The sequence below is a fragment of the Leguminivora glycinivorella genome, chromosome Z (genome assembly GCF_023078275.1).
Source record: "Leguminivora glycinivorella isolate SPB_JAAS2020 chromosome Z, LegGlyc_1.1, whole genome shotgun sequence".
In the NCBI taxonomy this organism is placed as follows: domain Eukaryota; kingdom Metazoa; phylum Arthropoda; class Insecta; order Lepidoptera; family Tortricidae; genus Leguminivora; species Leguminivora glycinivorella.
This window is the reverse complement of record NC_062998.1, coordinates 44,847,616-44,869,043: the sequence shown is the minus strand read 5'-3', so window position 1 is coordinate 44,869,043 and position 21,428 is coordinate 44,847,616. Positions and strand designations below refer to the sequence as shown.

At 35.1% G+C, this 21,428-nt stretch overlaps 1 protein-coding gene across 2 annotated transcripts in view; it reads right to left on the bottom strand.

The window, feature by feature from the left end:
• Positions 1-21,428, bottom strand: part of LOC125240779 (ankyrin repeat domain-containing protein SOWAHC) — a 107,489-nt gene that overhangs the window by 13,425 nt on the left and 72,636 nt on the right. Inside the window, exons 6-8 of one of the 2 annotated variants that reach the window (XM_048148850.1) lie at positions 4,495-4,500; positions 3,168-3,257; positions 643-648 (exon numbers count right to left, since the gene is read on the bottom strand). In XM_048148850.1, coding sequence (XP_048004807.1) covers positions 643-648; positions 3,168-3,257; positions 4,495-4,500 — 102 coding nt within the window. The remainder of the gene's footprint in view (positions 1-642; positions 649-3,167; positions 3,258-4,494; positions 4,501-21,428) is intronic. The other variant, XM_048148852.1, reaches the window with a different exon arrangement.

The following is a 21,428-nucleotide window of genomic DNA, read 5'->3' as shown; positions in this document are numbered from 1 at the left end:
CTGAACTTGCGAGTTTTTTAACACACGAGAAGTAAAATACATTTGCACCCGAGTGTAACACAAAACTTTTCCCCTCATTATAGCGAGGAAACTACAACGCAAAAAATGCGTTTAACACTGCTTCCAGTAGTTCCACAGGTGGTAAATCGTCTTTATTACTAGATTCACCTACTTTTATCAATTTTAAAGCAGTTAATTTGACTTTATTCAAGGTCAAATTACTTTACCCACTAGTGGATAAAATGCGTTTTTACCCGCTGGTATTGAAGGACAAAACACGTGTTTCCGAGCTAGTGAAGGGAAAAGGGAATGGCTCCTGAGGGAAGGTCTCCTTAGACCATTTTCACGTAGAACCACGGAATCTCATAGCTGCCCTTACTGACCCGCTATCATCAAAACATTGGAAAAAAACATATAAATTGACTACACAGTGTACAGTCAATAAAAAGCTTTTAACAACGAATCACTTACCTAAAATTACAAGTAATGATATTCCAGTACATTGCCAATAACTCAACATTCGTGTTACTTAAGTGTAAAAGTAAAATGTATAACTACAGCCAGTTTAGCTTTAAATCCAAAATAAATTGACATGACTGCCACAAATCCACAAAGTCGTAGGGTAATAAAGCACGAACTTACCCCATTCTGCTTCCGTCGTCAGCCGAGCACCACATGAAAAAGAGTGTAACGACGATTTAAGTATGCCGTAAACCAAGCCAAATAACCCCTTAGTTGCTGCTCGTTTGATTGGACATTACTCGTACACTTAATAGGTTGAGTTGAACCGGTGGGTTTAACTACTGACGGGCATACTCTTAAGGGGTTACGTGAGCTGGTTCGGTTTTATTAAAGAAGAAAATCGGTAGGTAGCCTTCCACATCCGCTGGTTTTGAAATCATGTCTTCGGAAATGATTGATTGAAAAAAAAATTAGGCTGTTATGATGTTTAATCAACATTCTACTACCTTTTCCGGCCACAAAAAATTCTGCTGTCTAGGTCTACGGATTTGTAAAATTAATACGGAAACACACTAAAGAATAACTCTTTTTCACATTACAGTAAAAATATAGGCCTTAGGGATTTTTCTTAATTCAAGTTAAAAAGGGTAGGTAACCCCTTAAGCACTTGCCAAAATTTAACATTCAAAAGCCCAAAAAAAAGTTTTTTTTGCGAGTACAATTTTTTTTTCACGTCAGAAATGTACTCAACAACCTAACCTATTTGATATTAAAATTTGGCAAACAAGCACCAGACATCTTGTTTTCACGTTACGCTTTTCATGTAGAGTTCAAAACGCTTAGTGGCCCTTATTTCCTTTTGAGTAGTATACAACATTTATTTGTTTAAAATGATTATAATGAAAATATTTATTTATTTATAAAATATTATATAAAATTATTTTCATAGGTAAAGAAGTAATCAATCGGATATTGTAACGATGATTTTACGAGAAATATGATGGTGATTACACTGATTACAGACCCCCTTATTTATCCCACGAAACAAACAGAATTTATAATACCTATGCCCAATATGCATATGAATTTGGGTGCATCTATTATAGGTAGGTATCGATGATAACTTTGATAATTACCTAACCACAAAATTAAAATTTTGAAAAAACCCCCGACCGCGACATAGTAGACCGATTTTCATGAAACATGGCTAAGAACACTCCCGACTTACTCAGCTTTCAGACAAAAAAAACTAAATTCAAATCGGTTCATCCGTTCGGGAGCTACGATGCCACAGACAGACACACACACAGACAGACAGACAAACAGACAGACAGACAGACAGACACACACACACACAGACAGACACGTCAAACTTATAACACCCCATCGTTTTTGCGTCGGGGGTTAAAAAAAAACCATTTCTTACACCGCTACTCAAATGCGTAGGTATTCCCTATGCGTGCCATACATTACGCGTAAAACTAGATAGTACAGTCTTAAAGTAGGCATTCAATGTCGGTATTTCCTTTTATAACATTAAGTAAGTAAGTTATTAACATATGCGGAATGAAATCTGGACCAAGTTTTGATACCGTACAGTGTAAGTAAATAAATAAACTAAAATACTGTATAAATTAAGATTAAAGTTTACATAATATATCTGTCATTTAAACTGGTAAGTTTCATGAGGTTTGGATTCCTTTTCTCGAAATTATGGTCAATCGAAAAGAACGACCAAGCGAAACTGTTTGTAATTTCTACATACCAATTTTCTGTGGCCGAATTTAAAGCCCGTGGAAAGTTTTGTAGGAAGGGTTAGAAGCTAACAGTCAATTTATAATATTTTTGCGTCCTTTTTCTTTACAAAAACTACCGCAACAAAGCGTGGTTCAAAAAAACATTACAGCATTGGCAAGTTTTCTGGGAAAGATTTGATTAAAAGAAATGTCGGCCCCCTAAGGCACAAAATCTTACAGAGAGCTCGAGACAGCATTCGAATGGGGCAGCGAAAGTGATAAAAAATATCTTGAAAACATGAGTATGAGTATCGATACACATTCAAATAAAGATAAGCCATAGTCTTCAACAATAAAATAAGAAACTTTGAAAATGCTGTTACGCCGTTAAGTCAAAAAATGCAAAAAAAAAACAGCTGTTTTTGCATTTCTGGGTTTATGAATGACTAATAATACCTATGTCGATTAAAAGGAATTTCACGACATGAACACTAATGATGATCCTACGGACAAGAAGTGTCGAGCATACGAAGCTTCTTTAAAAATTTATCATAATTATGGAAGATAAATTTGGACCTTAAAAATACTAACATTAGTTTTGTCGACACCGATGGACATAAAGTATCACAAGTTCTGTTACTTAGAAGCCTCACATTGGAGAAAACTAACACTTTTATTTATCGTTATTCAATACATAATTAAAATCATGAAAGATATCAAAAACAAACTATGTTATATTAATTATAAAAGACATTGAATTTTGTCCAGATTTCATTTCGCATACGTTAAGCATAATTTATTGAAATATGTTAAGGGACACTAGTGAGTTTATAAAAATATAACTCTTTGAAAATTATATTAAGAATGCCTAACAGTATCTTGTCCGGCTCAGGGGTGTTATTAGGAAAGGTTTTCCCTTTCCTGTCCTGTCAAATGCAGCTATCGTGACGTCGAGGTACGTATACTGACCGAGCGCTCGTAGACAACGTGCCGCGCGGCCCCGGCTAACAGTTTCACTAAATTTTCATCGCCGCGTTTACAGGCCCAGTGCATCGCCGTCTGAAACATAGTCAAACGTGATCACACATTACACACTCATGCCAACCCTAAAGTAAATATTTCAGAATAATGTTTTCTCTTTAACTATACACTGATATATATGTGTATAAATCATAATTAATCGTATTTTTTATTAAAAGTTACTACACGCATAGCATAATGAATTAATTCCTTCGATTAATGTAGGTAAATTCATTTTTACGTAATTTGCCGTTTCTATTAAGCTAAGTACGTTATACTCAATACAAAAGAAATATTAATTAGGTAATCATTACTAACACCGAGTTTGTATCCATATTCATATATTATGCAGCCTAACGTAACCTCCTACTTCCTCGAAATAAGCTGACGAATACTGCATTTTAAATATGCTACAATGTATTAACTAAATAAATAACACCCCGTCGTTTTTTCGTCGAGGGTTAAAAAGTAAACAAAGACACAACTTCCATCCATAGTAGCGATGGGTAATTTCTGGAACATTGGTACAACGTTTCCTGATTGTTGACTAAGTTTTAAATGTTATGTCGGTAGATTACCTACCTATAATATATTCATTAGATAGAAATGTTTGTTTAAGACCTACGAACATAAAAACTTAAAAGGTACCTAATAGCAATATTTCTGCTGTTTAAATTTTCTCCAATATGCATTTTTAGGGCAGCGACGTTCGAAGCCCAGAAAAACTGAAAGTGATGAGCGGAAACTTTTTAAAAGCATACCTTTAAATTGTAAAGGAAAACATTAGCTTAGCATTTGATGAACACATCGCGGTTTTGCTTACAGTTTTACAGAATTGTTCCTGGTTCGTCGTATTCCACTTTCGTCGGATTCCGGTTTCGACGGATTCCTGATTCGTCGTATTCCTGATTCGTTATAATTATCTACCTAAATATGTACCTAATTGTAAAGAAAACAATCTATGGTGCCAACTCTGAATTGAGAAATAGAAGACGGCTTGTATAGCAGTGCGTTGCTACGTGTCCAATGTAAAACTATATAAATCTGTTTGTAAACCTTACATCACAAGGTACTTTTCACTAACAATTAATTACTTACAAAAACGGCATAATAATAAAGGATAATACGGCATAACGGCATAATAATAACGACATAATATTAAAGTATTTATTACCATCGAGATCAAATTAGCAAATTGGTTAACAAATGTAACGGAAGAGTACAAATTGCTAATGTGAACTATGCGTCTTTGAAGATTCCCTTTCTGATCATCAACATAACCTAGGCCTCATCATGGATAGTACCTTATCGTGGATACCTCAGGTGGGCGAGGTCAGCAGGAAGATGTTCGCGGCGGTTGGCTCGCTTAGAAGATTACGAAACTTTCTTCCCATTCCTACCAAAATTGCTCTAGCTCAAACTCTCCTCCTTCCCATTTTGGATTACGCGGACGTTGCATATCTCGATCTCACCGAGGAGCAGCTTAATAAGCTTGAGCGTATCCAAAATGTCTGTATACGGTTCATATTTGGGTTACGCAAATATGACCATGTCTCTCAATTTCGTTCGCAGCTCAAGTGGCTCTCTATTCGTTTTCGTCGTAACTCTCACGTGCTGTCCCTTTTGTATTCCATTCTTTTTAACCCAACGACTCCCTGCTACCTTAAGAACCGTTTCAGCTATCTCCGTTCTGCTCGGTCCTCTCAGAATTTGCTTCTTTCCGTTCCGTCGTCCTCGTCTAAATTCTATAACAGCTCCTTTACATTTCAAGCTGTGCGGCTTTGGAATTCCCTACCCCTAAATATTAGACGCGCTCAATCTCCTACTTCTTTTAAGATACTTCTCAAGCTTCACTTTTTATCTGATCATTGATCAATGATACCTTGATAGACTTATGTCCCCTATAGCTGGCATGTTTTTGTTATATATATATATGTATTTGTATGTTTATGTATTGTATTTTATTTTTATGTGTGTAGTATATTGTTTTGCGTAGTATAGTTTGTGCTAGATTTCCTCTAAGTCTACATTTAGTACACCTACTTACAAGGTTAAATTTATTATTCTCCACCACCTAGGTTGTCTGGAAGAGATCGCTCTTTAGCGATAAGACCGCCTCTTGTTTTACCTCTTAAGTTGTTGTTTATACTTGCTATGTTGTTTCGTGTATTGAGGTGTGCAATAAAGAGTATTTGTATTGTATTGTATTGTATAACTGGGAAGCTTGATTTGCTAAAAATACTAAATCACTACATTATCTGGCTTCAATATTTTAGATCCCATTTATTACAAACAAAGAATTTTGAAAATCGATTAATAAATGACTGAGTTATGGAGTAACACTCATTTAAAACATACAACCGAATTCGGTTGTAGCCCCTTCTTTTGAGTTCTGGAATACAGAAAGTTTAGGTACGTCCAATTTCACAAAGCGGTTCCTATCGCTTAATATCTACATGAAATTTAAGTAAAAATGTAACTTTGTAACTTATTTATAACCTGCCCATCACTAATCACGAACGAGTTTAGTAGGTCGAGAAACAAATTACTTGATTGCCAGGCTTTTATTTTATATATGTAAAACACTTTGATGGACAATATAATGCCGAAATTATAGCTCTTTATAATCGGAACGTATTAGGATGATTTGCATCCAGATTAAAGATTATATTTTGGGGAAGGTAGGTGTTATTAGCATAGTTATAGGAATTACCGTGCTATCATCATTGGTCATTTTAATTTTTGAAACGTTTTTGTATAAGTAAAGCATAATTTCATGGAACCGGTGGTGTTTTGATAGCTTAGGATTAAGTATAACAACTGTTCAGGCGGGGCCCGTAGTTAGCAGGAGACGGACAAGTTATTTATGTTGACAATTTAGAGTTCGCGGGAAAAACGGTCCACGAAGTATTAAGCCGTACCAGCCTTTGCAAGGGATGAGATTATAGCTTCGAATTGGAATCGGGCATTAAATCCCTTACAACGAAATTTCTCGTTGAATGGCTCGTCGGCCACAGTTTCAGTCAGCAGTTAAGCGGGATATATATTACTTTATCTGGGGGTACGTACCAATCGGCGTATGTACAAGATGTAGGCGTGATCGTAGCTGATTCAGTGGGGTAGTTAGTGGCGGGCGGTCCCGGGTTCGACGTCGCCCAGAGAAATATTGGCCCCGAGGGAAGCGCTGTTAATTTGCCGCTCACACAGAACTGGTGCAGCACGATTTTCCACGTATCTACCTACGCGTCCGCGCGGACAACTCCAATATTGATGGAGGCATTTTCGGCCCGTGTTTCCCGTAACCAACTGTTTGTGTCATGAATAAACGTTAGCAGATGTTTTTAACTTATACCTACTTAACAACAATATTTTCATACTTCAATAGATGCTCGACTAAAGAGCTAAAAGTATTGCAATCTAAATTGTATGTCACGTTAAACTGATTCCCGGCGTGTAAGCCAAAAGTCATTTGCATAATTTAAGGTAGTGGTCTGAGTTAGAAGTATTATGATTTTGATTATGTTTATTAATAACTACAACGGTGACATTGGTGTAATAAATAGCCGAATATACTTACATACTGCGGTCGCATGCGTCGACACAATCAGACAGCGCGGAACATGGGGGAAAAAACAACAAAAAATTAGTAAGGTTAATATAATCTTATAAATATTAATACTGTCCTTCGAACAAGGGATCTCCTACAAGATTAAGGTCCTCCGAGTCCTTAAAAAGCTTATTAAGTCCACGTTTCCGGGTGACCCGGCGAGCGAATTACTAATTTATTGTCGGTTAGGCTAATAAATTTAAAAGGGGATTACGTGGTTCGCGCACAAAGCAAAGCTTTATAATTTGCCTGATATAAATCTTGCTGTTTCCTTCAAACGGCTGACTTTATCATTAAAGACGGATTCGAGGTATTTACTTGCCTAAAAATAAACAGCTAAGTCAAGCGAGTATCTTCCATAGTACCTATACCTATTATTTAAAGAATCGGACTTAGGGAATATGGCTTCATTAATTACTTTTTATCAGTAGGTGCACAACGCCCCGTGTACAATTAAATAAAAGATAGGTAAAACAAAAGCCAGAGACAGGTAATCTTCAAAATAAAATAGCTACACAATATTGTATAGTAGGTAGTATATCAATTACTACTGCATTGAAACTTTATTTAGCAATAGAAAAAGATTACACGATCTTGGAGTGTTCTTTATTGATTATTGTATGTCTTAACTTTAAACTTAAAATAAATAATAAACCGGCCAAGTGCGAGTCGGACTCGCCCACCGAAGGTACCGTACAAACTTTCAATAGTTGAATCATCAAATCTACATATTTGACTAAATTCCTCAAGACTCAATTTCCCACATAATAAGTAATATTTTAATATACAATTTTATTGTCAGACAACGTCCAAAGAAAAGACTATTCGTCTTCAATAGTATACATGTCGTAAAGACGCTCCTGAACTGACCTCATTATATCAGGAAATACGCGATGTAGGAAATGAGCGTTTAGCGTACAGCGACATCTATCGGCAACTTAAGTAGGTAAACTAATGTGCGCGAGCTAGTATGGAAGATGATTTTTATGGGATAACTATTTATTGCGTAAACCAATTTCAAAAAAAAATTCCTCTATTTGAAAGCAGGTACTTTTATTGTTACTCTATAAAGAATACAGGTACAATGGTGTTGAAATTGAAAATGCAAATCTGAAAGGATTACCCCACTTGACCTAATAACTTGAAATTTACAGTTTGCCCCCCTTTCATTTTGGGCATTTTCTGTAATTATTATTAATAAATTAAAAAAAACAATACTTTCAATTTGCAGAGGTTAACGATGTTCATAAGTATTTCAAATTTCAAAGCGATATCATAAGTAGTTCTCGAGATATTTAATAGTGTGACAGACATACAGACGGACAGAGTCGCACCCATAAGGGTTCCTTTTGTCCATTTTTGGTACGGAACCCTAAAAACACGTCCTGATTGCAATATTTTCTAAATGAATAAAAAACATTTCCATTATAAAATGTCCCGTTATGTAAGAGTTTTACGTTATGTCTTATTCAAGTAGGTACACGGTTCAGATTATTCTCTTTTTTAAGTCCTGACATAAATTAAATGGAACCTTTCTACATCGTTTTTAGGAGTCAATAAACTTATTCCACTTCCGTCCACTTTAACGTGTAAATTGTAAAAGGTCATTTTATTTCGTGACTGTAAAAAGCAATTTTGTGTTCAGTGACGGACCATAAAATAAGTACTACCTTTGGTGTTAAGTTACCAACACTGGGAAAATAGTAACGTGACTCTTAGGCCTATTAGTCATACTAGTTATGAAAAAAAAGCTGCACTTTTGGATGGAAGCAAGCCGCTTTGCATGGTGATAGTAGACATCATAGTAAACGATTTTTTCCGAGGATATCGAAATTTCATCCCTTAGGAAGCAGAGCGTAGCGAGGTGTTTTATGAAAATTAAAAAAATTCTATCTTTTTATTGTGTAGTCCGATTTTGACAAAACGTATCTCAAATGAAAGGTATTAATTTGTGTAATTAAAAAAAAATACAAAGAAAAAAATTTGAAAGAAAAGTAAGAAAAAAATTAAAAAAAGTAAATTTACGTCTCGCACTGAATAACTTCAAAGAATGACAGACAAAATGTACAATGTCGATATACGAGTTTTTTTAAATCAAAGACAGATAAATTTGTAGTTGAAAACTGAAGACCGCATTGAAATCGGATTAGCATTTTTTAAGATACATGTTGCCAAAGTTGGGAAAGATCGCTTTATATGGCCACTTTGAAATTGCTTTGCCAGAAAGTCAGAAATAATATGTTTTTCTGACACAGAAAAATACATAGTAACAGTACACATCAAAATAAAATTAAAAATTCCGAGGATATTATAATTTCATCCCTTAGAACGACGAGCGTAGCGAGGTCGGTTACGAAAACCGAAAAAAAATCTCATTTTTTTGTACGTCGTCCGATTTTGACAAAACATGTTTCATTTGAAAGGTATTGCTTTATATAACTTAAAAAAAAATATTGAAAAAATTGGAATAAATAAAAATATATAAACGGATTAAATCGCGTATAATGAATTTAAAATACATCCCGACGTTTCGAACTCTTTACAGCGTTCGTGGTCAACGGGTGACTGAGGAAAAATTAAAATGTGCAAAAGCTACCCACTTACAAGAAATATTAACGAAACATGACCACAAATAATATAGATTTCTAAGGCAGGTTCACACACTATTAATAAAGCTAGTTATACAATATTCAAAAAAAAAATTTTTTTTTTTTTTTACCATTACTCTGTTAAAAAAATCCGTTTACATATTTTTATTTCATGAGTAACTATCGCGGTAACCGAAGACAATATTATGGAAAAAAAATGTAAGATTTTTTAAAAAAAAACCTTAATTTTCGTGTCACACTGAATAACCGCAAAAAACGGTAGACACGGTGTATAATTTCGATATATGATTTTTCAAAATTAAAGACAAATAAATGCATGATTATAAACTAAAAACCGAATCGAAATCGAATCAGTAGTTTTTAAGATGCAAGTTGTCAAAGTTGGCTTAGTTTGTTTATATGGTCGCTTATAAATTCCTTAGCCAGAAAGTCAGAAACATTATATTTTTCTTACAGTTAAAAGTATGCATAGGTAATAGACATCATAATAAACAATTTTTTACGAGGATATAAAAAATTCATCCCTTGGAAAGCCGAGCGTAGCGATGTCTGTTACGAAAAACAAAAAAAGGCAGTTTTTTTTTATTGGATCGTCTTTCTAAGGGTTTCTAAGAAATGAAATTTTTATATCCTTGTAAAAAAATGTTTATAATGATGTCTATTACCTATGCATACTTTTAACTGTAAGAAAAATATAATGTTTCTGACTTTCTGGCTAAGGAATTTATAAGCGACCATATAAACAAGCTAAGCCAACTTTGACAACTTGCATCTTAAAAACTACTGATTCGATTTCGATTCGGTTTTTAGTTTATAATCATGCATTTATTTGTCTTTAATTTTAAAAAATCATATATCGAAATTATACACCGTGTCTACCGTTTTTTGCGGTTATTCAGAGTGATACGAAAATTAAGGTTTTTTTTTTAAAAAATCTTACATTTTTTTTCCAATTTTTTTCAATATTTTTTTTAAGTTACATAAAGCAATAAAAATCCTTTCAAATGAAACATGTTTTGTCAAAATCGGACGACGTACAAAAAAATGAGATTTTTTTTCGGTTTTCGTAACCGACCTCGCTACGCTCGTCGTTCTAAGGGATGAAATTATAATATCCTCGGAATTTTTAATTTTATTTTGATGTGTATTGTTACTATGTATTTTTCTGTGTCAGAAAAACATATTATTTCTGACTTTCTGGCAAAGGAATTTCAAAGTGGCCATATAAAGCTATCTTTCCCAACTTTGGCAACTTGTATCTTAAAAAATGCTAATCTGATTTCGATGCGGTCTTCAGTTTTCAACTAAAAATTTATCTGTCTTCGATTAAAAAAAACTCGTATATCGACATTGTACATTTTGTCTGTCATTCTTTGAAGTTATTCAGTGCGAGACGTAAATTTACTTTTTTTATTTTTTTATTACTTTTCTTTCAATTTTTTTTTCTTTGTATTTTTTTTAATTACACAAATCAATACCTTTCATTTGAGATACGTTTTGTCAAAATCGGACGATACAATAAAAAGATAGAATTTTTTTCATTTTCATAAAACACCTCGCTACGCTCGGCTTCCTAAGGGATGAAATTTCGATATCCTCGGAAAAAATCGTTTACTATGATGTCTACTATCACCATGCATAGCGGCTTGCTTCCATCCAAAAGTGCAGCTTTTGGCCAAAAATTCTCCATAACAAGTATGACTATATAATGTATATTATGAAAATATTTCCGATCCGGATGACACAAACCATTCTTTTTATTTTAAATGAGTAGGTACCTTTTCAATAAAAAAAGTGTTCGTATTGTTTTTTATAAATTTCTAAGTAAGTATGTATTATCAATTTATCAATGTAAAAAGTACTCAATATCTATTTTTTACACGGCGTAACATATGAGGTACTTATCAGAATAATTTTAAAACATTGCGAAATTGTGATCAGGAATATTTCAGAATTCCTGTATTTCCCCAAATTTCAGAGTTATTACAAAAAAAAAATGAATGCCAGATTCACGAATAACACTTGTTTTATGTGTAAACGTTGAAGAAAAAAAATAGAAAAATGATAGTCGAAGTTAAACTATGTAACATCATATTTCTTATTTGGCGACGAACACAGGGTAAGAGAACTAAGGGAGTGAGCTAAACAAAATGCGCTACTTACACAAATATAAGGCACTATTTACACCTCTTCAATGCGTTTATTTTTTATTTAACTTATTTATATTTTTGAGTAGGTACTTTGTGAATATTAGGCATGAAGTAATTTAATTTGACTTAAATTTGTTCAATCATACATAGTAGGACTAATGACGGAATGGTGGACACTCTGCTACTAGTGCACCAGTGATTGCATTTTTTTTAATGTAACCATGGCCCGAATTAATTGTGAACAAAGCCCTGCAAGCAAAGTGCAGGACGCGGTGCCTGGAAGCAACATCCGTAGGCGCGTCATATTGATTGCGTTTGCATGTACGTCAATTAGTGTACGCGGGGCGATGCGTCTTCAACACGACTAATTATTGTCATGTCGACCTGAGTACGTATGTAGATTACTGGGTATATAGCCTGACAGCGAAGTGACATATGTGTCAATCAGATTAGAGACACTTAAGATGTCTATTATATGTTACGGGTGGAACGCAAGATATGCGCATTGGCTGATGTTGGTTACCAGCCGTATGTAATGGAGTACTATTGACAGAATCCCAGTGAGCGAGTAGTTTTGATCCCGTCCTATTGCTACGAAAGTCTGTGCCACCACATTGTTGATTATATACACACGGTGTAACATGAGGCAACCGAATAATTTTAACAGCGTATTCCTTATCGTATTAGAAGATTAAAATGTCAGATAAACTTTTCTGGATTTCGCCTACTTTCAGAGTCGTGCATTTAAAAAATAACAATTACTTATTATTTCTCAGAACAAAACGATATTTAGATGGCGTTATCGGGTACAATATAAGTAAGGTAGAGCGGAGCAAATCTCGACTGGGGGGCAATTGTAACTGATCAATTTTTTCCATTATTACACTATGATGTTGAGTTCGGGTGTGTAATGATTGGTATAACTTTTTTTGGTATAGTAACATTTGATATAACAACATTTGGTATATATTTAAAGGATATAATTACTCATTTGACATAATTAACATTTGGTATAACCCACAGATCAATACAACAAGATGGCCCTTACAGGGCGACTCGCGGTCACCAAGCATACGACAAATCAGGTTTATAAAAGTTTGAACGCGTGCGACACCGATCAGTAGCGCCCAAGTATACGACCCGCTAACAGTGTCCGTGTCCGCTCGGGAAAAAATCTTAAATAATCAATTTTGGTTGCAAACAATGGTCTCTTACAGCATAAAGTGGTGTGGCAAGTCTTCTAACACTTCTACATGTAAAAAAGATGGAACAACATTCCACAGTTAAGTCAAATTAATTATTTTGTTGAATATTGTTTATTGTCCGCGGAGTTCATTTATACTGGTCAATATGGTTGTGCTGAGCGGCGCCGAGGCGCGTCCATCCCTCTTTACCGAGTTAACAATGTGATATGCTATCCCTTTCACGTAAACGACTAGGCATGGGGCCATGTTAGTTTATGTCTGTTGCGGGAACTTCGTACTGCCGTTCGTACCATGTGCTACCATTTTATGAAATATAAAAGAAAGCAGATTTGTAATAGTGAATAATTATCTAGAATCTGTAGAGTCTGTAGTGGTATTTAGTTCATTGATTAGTTTAGAATATTTAGTTGGTTATTTAACTTAGTAAACGTAAGTAAAAATGCACAGTTTAGTTATTAGTTACTAGAATGATTTTTATTGAGATGCTATCACAATTATCATCCTCCTTGCGTTATCCCGGCATCGGCATTCGCCACGGCTCATGGGAGCCTGGGGTCCGCTTTGGAAACTACTACCAAGATTTGGCGTAGGCACTAGTTTTATGAAAGCGACTGCCATCTGACCTTCCAACCCGAAGGGTAACTAGGCCTTATTATAATTTAATTATAATATTATAATTTGTTGCAAAACAAATTCACCACAGTACTGGTACCGGTACCATTGTCTATAATAGACATGTCCCATTCCCATCCCTACTGCTAATCATAAAGGCGCGCCATTATTTGAAACGACCAATGGCGGCACCGTGCGCGCCCGCCTCACCCCGCAAGGATTGGTGATTTGCGTCTCGAACAATATCGCTTGCATTTGGCTTCTAGTGGGGTGTTCTGTGGTATAACCACAAAATATCTATTTTTATTTTGTATAATCATTATTTCGTATAACACTTATTTATAATAACCGTTATATGGTATAACTATCTATTGATATACGACTAGTATAATATAACTAGCAAACAGTATAAAATATTTCATGAATTAATTTTATTCTTTTTTGAAGGGATCACAGTTCTATTTAACCTAACCTAACCTACTTTTCTGATAGCAGTACCTACTCGTATGTTTAAGGGTCACAGTTCTAACCTAACCTAACCTATTTTTCTGGTAGCAGCGCGTTCTGTGTAGGGGTCACAGTTCTAACCTAATTTACTTTTCTGGTAAGTGATGGATTTAATTTATTGTACATTTTTTTGTTATTCTAACTGTGCTTTAGAAAGAATTTGTGTTATACAATTTGTTTATTATCGGAAATAAGCATTATACTCAAAGTATGTTATAATAAATGTTATTCGAAAAAATGATCATTATATTAAATAAGAATTATACAATTTGTTAGTATATTATTTGTTGTTATATGATTCAATAATTATATCAAATGATCGTTATAACGACTAAAAATATATCAAAAAAAGTTATATCGATCGATACGCACCCGTTGAGTTCTACATGTATCCACTGAACATGCCTACAATATATAACAGTTGGACACTCTATTTAATAATGAAAACATTGTAAAACATGGAAAAAACGGACCAGATACATTTGCCCCCCAGTCGAGATTTGAACCGCTGTACCTTAGTATCTTCGTTGATAGATATCAAAAAGTAGCTTACCTAGTGACACATTGCAAATAAGGATTTTTTTTTAGAAAAAATTTTTTTTTTTTATTTTAAGTGCCAGTTTTACGAATAACGTTTACTTTTCATGTAAAAATACATTCAATAAAATTAGAACAAAATTAAATTTTTTTGCTAAATTAGCTTGAAGTCATACCTACCTATAACATTTTATCTTTATTTTGCCCTCAGAAATGCGTAGTTAAAATCTTTCTGTTTCCTCATGTCATGTTACACCGAGCCTGGCAGTTCTACCGTTCCTTATTCAAAGCTTACAAGACAGAGAGGACCCATTACTTTCAGGAGTATTGTCAATTTTACCACAGAATTTTGAAAAATTACTTTTACTAAATTAGTATTTAAATTAAATACTTAAAATGCGTTCGAATTAAATGCGCAAATTGATAGGATAGGATAAAACATATGAATACGAAAATGTGCATAATTATACTTACACCCTGTTGTGGTCAGTGTCAGGCGCCAGCGTGTCCGAGAAAGATACAAAGAAATTCATATGATACATTATGCAGATATTATTCAAAACTTACAAAAAATATACAGGTATTATAAGGCTAGCACAACGGACTGTGATTATTTATCATTTAGTAAGTAGGTAGTTTAGACATCTTATTAACATAGGTAAACGAATATTAAACAGGCCAAGCTTTAAAAAGACATAGATGGTATGTACAATTGTAAATATGTATGTATATTGCTTCGCCTGGCCATTAATATTGGGTTGGTAAGAAAGTAATGAGCGAACCATAAGCAATATTGTAATTTTTATTTAATTTATTATTTTAATCATTTATCAAAAATATAACGGCCTTCGTTATCTACTACTTGTCTCCATCGTTATGGTAAAGAATGAATAGCATCGGCGAAGAAGTTCTTAGGTTTAGATTAAAAAAACTCAGCTATGTACTGTCGTAGATGGGCTTGATCATCGAACTTTTTTTCATTCAAGGCATTGCTTAGCGATCTGAACAATGCGTAATCCGTAGGTGCCACGTCTGGAGAGTACGGTGGATGAGGTATCACTTTCCAACCTAGCTCCAATAGCTTTAGCCGAGTCACTTTTGCAATGTGTGGGCGAGCATTGTCGTGTAAGAAAAAAACTTTAACATGCTGTGGACGATTCTGACAGATTTTTTGGTTTAAATTTTGAAGCTGATTACAGTATACCGATAACAGTCATTCCACTTGGTAGGAGTTCCCAGTGAATAATACCATGAATATCCCACCAAACGGACAGCATAACTTTTTTCGGGTGAGGCTCTGTTTTTGGTGCCTCTATTCCTTTTTCGTTTGGAGCTAGCCACTGACGTTTGCGTGTGTGATTTATATATAAGACCCATTTTTCATCTCCAGTGATAAGATGGTCCAACCAGTTGAATGTGCGGCGAAAAGACAGAAGTTGTATGCAGATATCGGCGCGGCGGTTTAGTTGATGTCTATCAAGTTCGTGCGGTATCCAAACACTGTATTTGTAGTTTTTTCCCAACTCGTGTAAATGTGTTTCTATGGTGACATAAGAGCAGCCTGACTCGGTAGCAAGAGTACGACTCGTTAGCCTCGGATCTCCTTCAATTAAGGTTTTTAATTTGGCTACATCAATCTTCACCGGTCGACCAGACTTAGGTTGATCTGATAATGAAAAGTCGCCACTACGAAACCGCTGGAACCATCGTTTCGCCGTGGCCTCAGACACAACTTCAGGAGCAACACGCTGACATATATTACGCACTGCTTCGGCGGCTGAATGGCCAGACTGAATTTCGTATAGTAAGCAATGCCTTACATGCACTTTTAATTCGTCCATTTTCTTCCTTATATTAAGCTTCTGTACCGTTATTTGAAGCCTATTTAATATATTGAGAGACAGCGATACTGTTTGTAGATGCGTAGCGGTTCACAGCAGGTACCTACAGCTGAACACCTGTAAACAACTTGCAACTCCAGTTTTACGATTCAGCCCTTCCCCCAGGCGACCCGTGCCGTAGAGACGGCAACGATGTTTCATCATTGGCGTTCTGTTTGTCGGAACGTTCGGTTCACTACAAAAAATTCTTAGAATTCTTTAATTCTTGGAATTTTTTGTAAGTTTAATCAAAAATATCGTTTTAGAAAACGGTTTTACCGTTCGTTTACTATTATAAATTAAATGTTTTAGAAGCTGAGCACCTGATCGATTCACTTTGAGCGCAGCGTGTCGCGTAAGTAAGCGATTTTTTATTTCTTTTTCAGTTATTTTTTTCAGTGAATCGATTCGTCTTAAGCACGGAACAGGTCAAGAAAGTAAAAATTTAAAAATGATCTCCTTGTCCTCTTTGAGACTAAAACAGTCCTTATTAAAGTCGTAATTGACGCGATTAGTGTTTGTTTTGCCTTGCGGCCGAAGATGAGCCTGTGCTGTGACCTGATAATTTCCGTGCGTGCCCATTGTGGTAGGTACTGTGCTGTCCTTTACAATCTCTTTAAATAGATCGATATTCTGTAACGGAATTCAGAAATAGATCAAAAGTCGAAAGTTAAAGCCTATAGCTGCCGGACTTGGCAGGGGCGTCAATAAATATGTATTGATTCTAAGTATCATGTTGGCTTTTATATCAGATCCCTGTGTGCCTTAAAATCGACTTTCCACTCTAAAGAAAGGTAACTAACAAACCTATATCATTAGCGTCTTTGGGGAACATGTTTGTGTAATCCGAAAAATGTTCCGCAAATAAATATGGGCAATTTTAAATGCACAGTACGGTATCGTCAGGGATACCTCTGAAAAATGTAGTTTGGTAATGTTCTTACGCCTTAATCAAATCTAAGCCGCTTGCCAGTGGAAGTAAAGGATTACAAAGTGAAACTCAGGTATGTGGAGAGTTGTATTAATTACCAAATATAAGTTCCGGTTAAAGATAATTGAGAAAATCCGCATATGAGAGAGTCACTCTTTAATCTTTAACTATAATAATAGTGTTTAATCACGCAAGGCGAGCGTATTTGATTAATTTGATTACTTGGCTGCTGCGTAAGCAGAGTAAAAGGGTGCATCATTGCACTAGCTTACTAAAAACTTCTTACCTGCGCAAGGTGTGAAGAAATTTACAACCAGTATGTTTTTATTTTGTGTATAGTCCGCTTAAGGATATAAAAGGCTGGTATAATTATTATTCTGTGGAAGCAGGCATTAGTGGGAAAAATATCAAGTGTTAAGACGGTGTAAAAGCACTAGTCTGACCCAGTAGGCAGTGACCCTGTCTGCAGAGCCTATTGTTCTGGGTTCGAATCCCAGTATGGGAATATGTTTGTGTGATGCACACAAATAGCGGGACGTAGTTGAACGAAAGAGAGCCATCCTCTGAAAATAGCCTTTTATTTGAATGGCTTTTCCCTTTTTACGTTGAGATTATATTCAAATATGTTTATATGAATTGGATCTTTTTCCTTTTACTACGTCCATTTTTTCCCGAGTTACGGTTGTGTTATTAAGTATTTAAGTATACATATGTCTATAATAAGAGTAATATGTCACCTTGCTACCATAGTACAAGCCTTCCTCAGTTTTTGGCAAAATAGATTCCCCAATGTCTATTTATTTTGGTACCGATAATAAATTTCCCGCTTATTAAGGCTTATGAGTATTACTATTTATCTAGATAAAAACCGGCCGTCTGCGCAAGACGTGCATCTTCCCATTTTCATATTTCCCGCCTGCGCAAGGCGTGTGAATAATATGATTGTTAAGACAGCTGAAAATTTTGCAGTCTGCGCAAGGCTTGCAATTTTCGTGACTCAATTTTCTGCCTGCGCAAGGCGATTAAATATTTTATTTAGCCTGCTGAAAACCTGCCGCCTTCGCAAGGCGCGTGTTTACATATCCTGCGTCACAAGCAGATCAAGCAGATGTGGTATAATAGGTATAATACAATTAGCATGGTTCTAAAGCGGTTTTTGTCGGCCTACGCAAGGCGTTTTGAAACTTACGTGTAATGGAGGAAACAACACAAGATGATAACGCCTCCTAAGCTTAGTACCAAGTGCTTACTTTGTTAATTACCAAGTCATTTTGACAGGGGTTACATATTTCTACTGCGGAATCACTTCCCAGTAATCATTAAATAGTCTCGAGAAAACTTGTCAAAGCGGACCCCAGGCCTTCACAGGCCGGGGCCAATGCCGGGATAACGCAAGGAGGATGAGTCTGGTGAAGACTAAAAAGATTATCACAGTTATTGCTGGCGACTTGATAAACGTGGTTTCTTTTTTTGTGGAAACTTTTTCCACTATATAGTTATCTACTACATATTTTATCTTTGTCGTTAACGACGTTTGAAACACCTAGCTCACGCTAACGCGGAGTGAGTTGACACGATAATATTCAAAATTAACCACGGTTTTATCAGCCTACTGTTTTAGGTTTTAAAGTGGGATTTGAGGTCATTTAATCATTTAAGTAAACCTGTTGATAGTGTTGATGCATATCAAGGCCGCAGTATTCTTTGGTTCAGGATATTAACCGTTTCCCAAACATCTTAAATATGTTATTTATCTATTATTTCATCTAGCCCGCTGGCCGCTCCGGCGCCACATGAGGCCAATAATCTAAAGATCAGATTGCTTTGGACTGTTTTAGGTCATTCATTTGTTCAGTTAAGCCCACGTGGGCTGAACACATTTTAAGGAATTGGCTATGTGGATGAAATAGCAAACATTTTTGCATAGTTTTTCGCTATGTATGAATGCAGTTGTGATATGTTATTACATATTTTGAGGCTCCAGGAACGACCTGAACCAATGTTACAAAGAACCATTACATTAAAATGTGTTCACATCCTCTTAAAGTAGCACGGGGTGACTCGTCTACTCATTATTTAGTCCGAATGAAACAATACGTATTTAAATTATGAATTTTAGGTTAAGATTACCGCCATAACACGTTTTTTAAAAAATAAAAGAGGGGAAAAGGACACCTACGTAAGAAGTGATGAAATGTACGGGGTAATAAACCCACCTACAAACTTAAAACGCTGTCATATTACAGCTTTTCATCTGCTTTTTAAATAAAGTAACCTCTATGGTTAATAAATATATCACATTCATTGGGTATTCGGAAAACTATTTCTCATACCTAATCATTGTTTTTGGTAACAATATTTTGCACGATAAGTAATTGATGTGGTTTCAAAATGATTTTAATACTCATATAAAGATGGACCGTCAAAACAATTTTAAAGCTATGCCGAATAAGCCCATGGCCCATGGGGTTTGATGAGTATCTCAAAATTTTGTTTGGACCTCAGATCTCGGAACTACAGATCTAGGTACCTTAACCTCAATATCATATTCTTCATTACAAAACCAGAAGGCTACGTCATGCCATATAATGAAATTATTATATATCTTTATGCTTCCAACGAAAATCGCGGGTCTTACCCGCATACATACGTATCCTTAAGGAGAAAAATATTTGATTGTAACATCTTGCGCTTCCATAAGCTGGTTACCCAAAACAAAAAGGCATTTATATACGAAGAAAATTCTATCATCAGCATTGGCTATTACATGTGTACAAATTACAAATAAAACGCTTCGCACACGCGCGTCTAGCCGCCTAGGCGTTGTTAGCCTATGCCAATCCTTGGCTTAACAGAAAGTACATACATATTGGTTAAATAACTAACAAAAAATATTAGGGAACTGGGAGAGAACTCTCCAGACAAAAAGTCTAAGGTTAAGTTGTAGCCTGTTAACCAAGGCAATTAAAAGTTGAACTGTTGTAGTACCAATACTACCAATTGCACAGGAGGTACCTACTTTGTTTAGGACTGTATTCATACATGGATTCAATGACCTTAATACGTATACTCATCATGTATAACGAATGACTAAGTTATACTTATACAAAGCCTCAATAGTCTTGTTACTTCATATACTTACACTTCCTTTCTGGATGATAGATTCGTTTACCAAAAGAGTATCTTATGCTTAGGAGATTTCAATGATGAAAAATTCACAAGTGTGCTTATCCTCACTATATGATAATAAGACTTTTTAGAATGATTAGATTTTTTTTTAGCACTTACCAAACGTGCCCAGATTATTATTTCCGTTAATAAAATTGGAACCACGTTACACATGGGTTCAGTATGGGTTATACCCAAGAGGCCAAGAATATTTCCGGCATACTAGAATGCTCGGGAAAATTACTAAAATTAGATTTCATAAAACGAATTAAGTATATCACGAAAGAACCATGATTGTTGGAACATTAGTCATACCATTGGTAGTAAGGTTTTCAATAGCTGCGCACATTAGTGTTATACACTTTTAAAGTTGTAGCCGATTGAGCGAAATTTTTCTTCGCTACCAAATTTTGCCATGTCATAGCCATAAGGCAGTAATTATAATATTCACTGTCTATTATGTAATGCTGTAATTGCCGGAAATAAATAGTGACTATTTGGATAAGGCATTAATGAATGGATCAGTTCCTTAACTGTTTTCTATAATATCATATGTAATAATATCATGTCATGCAAATCAATATATTAATATAATGTACCTATGTCATGTCGATTATTCTATGATACTGAAAAGAGATAAACGAGTTGCGAGGAATTTGACACACAATCCAAAACTTAAGTTTTTCGCTTATACCCTAAAAGAAATGATACTGCAATAACCCTACTTACTGGCAATTGCAGAGTCGGGGTCAAAACATTAAAAACATACTAAGTGTATTAAATTGAATATTATAATGAAATAAACGTAAACATAAGTCATGACCTGACCTTGTTAGGGGGATGAAATAAAAAAGTAACAGGTTTTTCATAATTTATTTTAATATCGTTATGGGTCCGTATACAAAATAGGTATATACATAAAATTTAAAAATGTTTCAAACATTCCTTACCAACTAATAATAAGTTACAATAGAAAAATAGGTCACTGTGCACTTATCAATTCA